This window comes from Micropterus dolomieu, linkage group LG08 (assembly GCF_021292245.1).
Source record: "Micropterus dolomieu isolate WLL.071019.BEF.003 ecotype Adirondacks linkage group LG08, ASM2129224v1, whole genome shotgun sequence".
In the NCBI taxonomy this organism is placed as follows: Eukaryota; Metazoa; Chordata; class Actinopteri; order Centrarchiformes; family Centrarchidae; genus Micropterus; species Micropterus dolomieu.
This window is the reverse complement of record NC_060157.1, coordinates 28775683-28784312: the sequence shown is the minus strand read 5'-3', so window position 1 is coordinate 28784312 and position 8630 is coordinate 28775683. Positions and strand designations below refer to the sequence as shown.

The following is an 8630-nucleotide window of genomic DNA, read 5'->3' as shown; positions in this document are numbered from 1 at the left end:
GTGCGTATCTTACAGACAAATGAGTGAAAAGGAAAAACGTCTCTGTCATGTGGATGCTACAGTTTCAACCTCAAGGCTAGTCTAATTCTCTAATCACTTGACTTAATAGAGGTCAGTTAAGATTAGGTCTTGGAAGTCCAGTACGTCAGATGTTTTCTCTCCAAAACAGAGAACAGGATGGAAAGTGAGTTTTGAAGGCCAGGAGGGTCAGCAGCTGGCCAAGAAATGGCTGAGTCATTGGTATTGATCCATAACCCTTTCAACACCCACAGATATATTGTGGTCATTTTGGGTCCTCCAGCAGTAAAAATTGTATTTATTTCAGACTTCAGAACACCTCACCTCATCCCTTTTTTTTACTTTAATGAATACCACTGAGCATTACACATGAATTTGCTCATTTTTTTTGTTTGATCATTTAATTAGATTTTATTTGCACCATCTTTGCACAATTGAGTTTTCTTAGATTCTCCTCTTGAATAAACATGAGACTAACATGCCTACATGGTCCCCATCTGATCTAACATTTATTATTATAATAAATAAATAACAGTTTGCATGTGTAATTGACTTTCCAAAAATGAATATTCTAGGGAATTCTTATTTAATAATAATAATCTTAGTTTATTTTAATTAATTAGTTATATAAGACCACCCTCTTTACATGTACCCAATGGATTTTTTTATTTATTATTTATTTATATGTAACTTCACAGATAGTAATAACAAAAAAAGCTGAAACTGAATTAACACAGAATGCATTATCACACGGATATGTTAAGCTCAACATAAATTCAGTAGAAAGGGTAATTATAAGCACAGTATCACTGTAACAGGATCCCCATTCAAATGGAAGGAAGTGAAAAACACCAACATTGAATTCACAAGGTCAGTCTTTTAAAGACTGCCAATGGAGCAGTGTCAGGTAAAGTATCTTGATGACTTTGCAGATTTCAGTGTTGATTTTCTGGCTTTTCAGGCTTTCAGGGAGAAGTGTTTTTACACACGTTAAGAACAGTATGTTTGCAGTACAGCAATAAACATTTTTATGTAGTGTTTGTTCAGATTATAACACAAAAAATAGCATAAATCTGTGAGGAGTTATGACTGAAAAAGAAGGGTTCCTAGTTTTGCATCATGTATTAATGTAATAATAAACCTAGAATATATTTGTGTACAAAGTCAAAATCTCAGGGCTTCATTTAAATGTTTTTGTCCATTTTTAAGTATGAATCCCCTGCTGAAGGCTGCCATGATTCATAAACTTCTGGCAATGTACAGTAATTATTCATGACAAGTAACACCTACTATGTGTGGGTGGGAGCAAATCGAGTCATATTGACATGTTTCTGCAAGCAAGAGATGGGATTTTTCACACTGAGGATCTCTTGATGTAGCCTAGTCTATAGCGTTACACCACTTGGTTGTTTTCCACACGAAGCTTTTTTATAGTGAAATGGTTTTCTGCAAAGGGAAGACCATATGAGGCTACATGTTTTCATCCAGGCTACCTAACATGTCCACTGTTAAAGAATACAGTTTACTGACAGCATAATAATGTGGTACTTAGTCAAGCCCACAGAGACAGTCAGTTAGACCAGAACTTTGGTTTGCCTTCAAAATAAAGTTTTGTTTAATGAAAATTGAAAATAAGACCATTTAGCTTTTTTAAGTGAAAGTCAAATGAAAAGTCAAATAATTATAATATGAAACAAGAAAATAAAAAAATTAATAACAATTAAATGCCAAGTTTGCTAAATGTATTTAGCTGGGGGTTTTAGGGTTGCTAACCATCCTGTAAAATATGGAAACCTCTGGTAGAAATATTGATTGCCTCAAAATAGAAAAATATAAGGCGTGTTCCGTATTAAACTCACACGTTTTTCCGTATTTTTAAAAAATCATTTTAGTGCAGGTCTTTTGGAGAGATATTACCTCTTTCCAGACTGGATAACCACCATGCTTGATCTGGGAGGAAGTAGGTAAATACTGAAATGATCACCTAACTCCTATCTTATCTCTATTTGGTGGAATTGGTTTTGTTACAACTCTCCCCATGTTACAACCATACCCGGTCTCCCCTAACTATATAAATCACAGTTCTATGTGATGAGCACAGTCAGTTTTTACAGTATGCATTTCTGACGAATCTAATGACATAAAAAATGGGTTTGACTGTAAATCGCGTAAAAATAAATGCCAATAATGGCACTTTTGGCTTTCCTAAGCCAAAGGTGTCTAACGAATATTATTTTGAAAAACCCTAACGGAAGTACGCTGTAAGGTATATTGTCTGGTAACGTTACTTGAGCAGTGTTTTGATTTACCAACTAAGCAAGAGACGGACGGACGGGGGAGAAGTTTCTTTTCGAGCGACGCCTTCTCCTCTTCGTTATGGAGGTCCAGGCACATTTTTCCCGTGAGGAAATCAACAACACGGTGTGGGAGGTCCCGGAGAAATACACACGGCTCAGACAGATAGGGACTGGGGCGTACGGCTCGGTTTGGTGAGTGACTTGTCATTTAATGGACGCTGCATGAATTATTATGTGTGTCGTATTTGCGATTGGACTGTGTAACATTATGAATACTGTTGAGTCTGAGCCCAGCACTCATTAACGTTAGCGGACAGTGGCTGTTTGCAGTCTGTGGTGGGCCTGCGCGATGTCCTTATGTCCCGTAGTGTTCAGCAACACACAGTCAACACCGATGTCACAGCTAACAACTCATGTTAACAAGTTAACGTATTCCTGGCACCACTTTCTGAAAGCATGTGTCATTTCTTAGCACGAAGGCTAAGTTACATACCTCATAAAACTTTTCAACGTTAAATGTAATCATCTGTGCAATAATAGAGGTGATGTAGCTATTTTAGAATATCAATATTAAAGATGGCCACGTTCCACTTTGCAAGGTAACGTTACAGTTATAGGCTGCAGTGCATTTGTAAATATTTAACGTAAATATTTTACTTATTTTATGGCTCTACATGGATTGACCTGTAGTAACACACATGGTACAGAAATTAAAATTAAATTTTAGCAATACTCATAGGGGTCAGGCTTCAAGGGGATGGCAGGTTCCAGTGGCAACGTGTTGTTGCATTCACGCATAAATTCACATTCTTGTTTAGGCAAATTTAGTCAATTAAGCTTCCTGCCTGGACACACCCAACATCTATCAACATTATTGACTTACAGTTAAGGATACCATGTTGTTTATACAGCTGACTAGCGTTAGATAAATACAACCTTAATTGGTGATATATATATAAGGTCAAAAATAAAAAAGCCTCTTGAAAAAGGTGTTAAAAGGTGTAAAATTCCAATGGTGATACATTGTAATATCACACTATTTAAATCAGATGGGAAAAAGTGTCTAAAGGTTGTTACAACCACAATTACAATACATACAAGGCTGCTGAGAAGTTTCATACAAATATTGTACATAGGCACTGGGATCTATAACCTACGCTCTGGGCCTTTTCAAAATACTGGGCGATAGTCTCCCAGTGGCAGGTAACGGCACTCTGTGGCAGCTAGTGTGACCCTAGTTGCCACAGCCCTAGCCGCCACAGAGTGCCGCTAGCCTGCCACAGCACTAGCTGCCACAGTGTGCCGCTAGCATGCCACAGCGTTCCGCTAGCATGCCACAGCGTGCCGCCAGCTGCCACAGCACTAGCATGCCACAGAGTGCCTGCCACAGCACTAGCATGCCACAGAGTGCCTGCCACAGCACTAGCATGCCACAGAGTGCCTGCCACAGCACTAGCTGCCACAGAGTGCCTGCCACAGCACTAGCATGCCACAGCGTGCCGCTAGCATGCCACAGCGTGCCGCCAGCTGCCACAGCACTAGCTGCCACATAGTGCTGCTAGCCTGCCACAGCACTAGCTGCCACAGTGTGCCGCTAGCATGCCACAGCGTGCCGCTAGCATGCCACAGCGTGCCGCCAGCTGCCACAGCACTAGCTGCCACAGAGTGCTGCTAGACTGCCACAGCATGCCGCTAGCATGCCACAGCTCTAGCCTGCCACAGAGTGCTGCTAGACTGCCGCAGCATGCCGCTAGCATGCCACAGCGCTAGCCTGCCACAGAGTGCCGCTAGCCTGCCACAGCACTAGCTGCCACAGAGTGCCACTAGCATGCTACAGAGTGCTCATAGCTGTCACAATGTGCCCATAGTTATAGTTGTCACATTTCATTATCCATACTATAACATAATCATTGTCAATTGTAGCACCACAAATTGGATAATTTTAGGATTCCATTACACAGGAGCTGGATAACATCTGCTGAACATTCACCAAGTTGCATTCAGAAAATTAGTCACTGCATTTTTGTTGTTAGGCCAGATCCAGTCTCACCTTTGTCTTTTATCCCATTGAGGGGGGTTAATAGATCATTTGTCTGTGTACACTGACTAATGAGGCTTAGAAGGTGAACATTTTGAGAGCCAAGTCAAAATGGTTTATCATCCATCATAGTGGAGTTTGGTGCTTCTGTTGTCAGATCTGCAGAAACTGGCCTGCTAACTATGGTTAACAGGGTTTTAAGCATTATAGTGTGAGGGAGATGGTCTGTTAAATGTTTAAAAAGTCTGACCTTTTATAAGAACCACCATCTGATGAACTGGTATCAAGCCACCACCATTTTCTGTAAATTTGGCAATTTGAACGTCTCTCATAAACCATCTTGTGGGAAATTGCAAACAAGAAGACAAGGAAATACTTACTGGTAACACAGTCCTTAGTTTCATAGCTATTGTATGTCTTACATGTATTGTATTATACCATGTTTGACTGGCATGGATCAGCTGCTGCGGGTAAAATTTACTGTAATATCCTACATTAGTGCATCAATGTTGTCCACAGCACTTTGCTCAAGTGTTATATGTAATATGTGTTGGTGGATGTGGCTCCAAATAGCCTAACAAGCCTTTCCTCCCACGATTTGGTGCCCTGCAGATTACTGCAGACATGCATATCACGAACCAGGCATTTACATGTTCATACTCAAAAAACCCCCACTCAGTTAGACAGAGAGAGTCTCACATACAGTGCCTCAATTTGAAAACGTCGTTGCAGAGGATTTCATGCAGAATTTCTTAGCAAGAGTGAAACCTAAAAAATAGACTGTCCTATCATTTTTTCACTGTTTTGATTTCAAAAGCGTGAAATCATGGCCCATGCAGACTTGGAGTGTAAAGCTAATGAATTGTTGTTATTTCATTCTTCACCACAGCTCAGCAATAAATGAGAGGACTAAAGAGAAAGTGGCCATCAAGAAGCTCCACAGGCCCTTCCAGTCAGAGATCTTTGCTAAAAGGGCCTACCGAGAGCTCCGACTGCTCAAACACATGAAGCATGAAAATGTGAGTAAATTAAGCAAACATCTCCTAATTCCTTTTACAGACTGCCATTTTGACTTGTGTTATTGGACTTAATTTAATCATTTTGCATTTTAAATATGATAATGTGCTGTAAATACTTCAACTCCTCATGTCTGCTCCCAGGTCTCTGTATTCATCACCTTGCTCTTTCATTCCAACTAGGTGATAGGACTTCTTGATGTGTTTACACCTGCCTCAGGCCTCCATGACATCCAGGACTTGTGAGTATTTTTCGCAATATGACTAAAGCCTTTAGACAGAAACAAGCAACGCCTCTGATGATCTGCAGGTTTAGTTTTCACTTGCAGAAATGCATACAGGACTGCAGAATCTTTGGGAACAAAGATTGGTTTCTATATTAGGGGTTAAAAAATTGGTTAGTATTCAGAATCTTTTCTCACTTTTCTGACAGGAGCATGTCAGGTTACTCAGTTTGACATGTTTGGTCTTATATGCATCATGGCACATAACATTTAAAGACTTTCAAGACCTGGATCTGGAAGGTAATTTGCTTTTCATAGGTATGAAGTTAATGTCCTGGCTTTGCGCATGGTGGCATTGTCAGGATAAAACAGGAAAATACCTTCTACTAAAGGTAGCCACAAAGTTAGGAGTGATTGTTCAAAAATCAGTAATGGGTCTCTGATTATCTAATTGGTGTCTGCACTAAGTATGTTAGAGAACCTGAGAACAGTAAGCCTAAATTTTATTGGCTGAATTTTGATTTATGCCTACTGACACGACACAGTAGGTATCATACTGTCCATTTTATTTCCATTTATTCTCTTGCTCTCTCGGCATCTCTCCCTCTCTTTCTCTCAGCTACCTGGTGATGCCTTACATGTTTACTGACCTGTCGAAGGTGCGAGGTAATCTCTCAGAAGACAAAGTCCAGTTTCTCGTCTACCAGATGCTCTGTGGACTCAGGGTGAGCCGAGGAAGCTGACCTTTCAGAAGTGTACAATTTTATCATGACGCATCATGGGAACATTACTTAAGTAACTTATTAGGAATCTGTTCCAAGGTAATCATGTAATACAGTCATGGCAGAATTATACTGTATGTGTTTAATACATTACAGCTACAATAATTACAAAGAACTGTCTGCACTTGCATTACACACATGTACACTTACAATGAAGGATGCATTGGAAAGTAAAAACTGGTGTTGTTGTTCAAACTCCTTTGCCATTGACTTTCTTTGCCATTACAACAAGAGTTGTCAGGTGAGCTTATAGTGCGTACTTATAAAACCATCATGTAAAGAAATATTAAAAATGATCAAAAAATATAAATAAATGCAGTATTCTGTATATATGTTTTGGATGTGGCTGCAATAAAATTGTCTGTCTCTCCATTTCTGCAGTACATTCACAAGGCTGGAATTATCCACAGGGTAAGTACAAGTTAAAGAGCTTAGTTAAAAAAAAAAAAGTTTTATTTTGGTTAAATGATTTGGTCTGTACAAGCTATTCTTAATAAATTGGTATGTGTGCAGTGTGTGTACTGCACATTATTCTGGCTCAGATAGCACACTATCACACTGTACTACGGAAGGACATGTTGATTTAATTAATCATTGTTTTTGAGTCCCATCAAACCCTGCCCCAACAGGTAGGATGAGTTGACTCATCTCTGATGTCTGGATGCAAGTCTAGAGATGTTAGGCCACACCCTTCAGAGGAAGTGTGTGGGTTTATGTGTGAAGTAGGGAAAGTAGTATTAGGCCACAACATGCAAATATTAATGGCTTTTTATGTCTTAGACACCCAAAGACCTTTCAGTGGCACAATTAATAGTTATGTTGCCAAGAATAACAAAACATTTTAAAATCTTGTCATTGTTCAAAGACAGTTTGTTTTTATCATAACATATTTATCGATAATGGTTATTTTTTAACTAAGCTATTGATGTGTGGTGGTTGAGATCTGAATATCTGTTTGAGATCAGCTAACTGTCTTTGTTTTGTGTGTGTGTGTATGCACACTCTGAGTCAGTCCTCTGTTAAAGTGTTACCCTGCTATTACTCTTGTAACTCCTAACGCAGTTAAGGTGTTATCAACACTCACTAACAGTGCCACACTTAGCACACGTTATGTCACAGTATTTTGAAAATGTCTCTGCAGAAATGCTGCAGTGAGTCTTATGGTCAGCTTAAAGTTGAGTTAACACCACAGAATCTATGTTGCATCCCACAGTATTCATGCATGGAGACATACAGCTGAGCCATATTAGGAAGTAAAAGAACTAAGGCTCTTCACAGTCCCAGTTATGATACTACACAGTACAATGCTTATGATTTGCTTGTAATTACTATTTGAGTAACCATCACTCAGCTAATTTTCTTTTACAGGATCTTAAGCCTGGAAACTTGGCTGTAAACCAAGATTGTGAACTCAAGGTTTGTACTGTGAAGGATTACACTAGAAAAACATGACAAAACTTGACAAGGCTGCTGGAGCAGCAAAATAATATGATTCATTAGGTAAAGAAGAATTTAAAAATGTGGTTTTACCTACAGTTGTTTGTGTTACAAAACAGATGTTAATGTTTTGATTCTTACATTACATTTATCCAAAGTGACTTACAACTGCTATTTATGTCAGCCTCTGGAGCTACAGTGAGGAAAATAAGTATTTGAACACCCTGCTATTTTGCAAGTTCTCCCACTTAGAAATCATGGAGGGGTCTGAAATTGTCATCGTAGGTGCATGTCCACTGTGAGAGACATAATCTAAAAAAAATAATCCAGAAATCACAATGTATGATTTTTTTAACTATTTATTTGTACGAGTATGATACAGCTGCAAATAAGTATTTGAACACCTGTCTATCAGCTAGAATTCTGACTCTCAAAGACCTGTTAGTCTGCCTTCAAAATGTCCACCTCCACTCCATTTATTATCCTAAATTAGATGCACCTGTTTGAGGTCGTTAGCTGCATAAAGACACCTGTCCACCCCATACAATCAGTAAGAATCCAACTACTAACATGGCCAAGACCAAAGAGCTGTCCAAAGACACTAGAGACAAAATTGTACACCTCCACAAGGCTGGAAAGGGCTACGGGGAAATTGCCAAGCAGCTTGGTGAAAAAAGGTCCACTGTTGGAGCAATCATTAGAAAATGGAAGAAGCTAAATATGACTGTCAATCTCCCTCGGACTGGGGCTCCATGCAAGATCTCACCTCGTGGGGTCTCAATGATCCTAAGAAAGGTGAGAAATCAGCCCAGAACTAC

The 8630-nt window shown here is 39.4% G+C and overlaps 1 protein-coding gene across 1 annotated transcript in view; it reads left to right on the top strand.

Annotated features, from left to right (window-relative positions):
• Positions 1-2291: 2291 nt before the first annotated feature.
• Positions 2292-8630, top strand: part of mapk13 (mitogen-activated protein kinase 13) — an 11094-nt gene continuing 4755 nt past the window's right edge. Inside the window, exons 1-6 of the mRNA XM_046057319.1 lie at positions 2292-2507; positions 5243-5372; positions 5553-5611; positions 6213-6318; positions 6757-6786; positions 7744-7791. Of these exons, the coding sequence (XP_045913275.1) occupies positions 2395-2507; positions 5243-5372; positions 5553-5611; positions 6213-6318; positions 6757-6786; positions 7744-7791 (486 nt within the window). The 5' untranslated portion in view covers positions 2292-2394. The remainder of the gene's footprint in view (positions 2508-5242; positions 5373-5552; positions 5612-6212; positions 6319-6756; positions 6787-7743; positions 7792-8630) is intronic.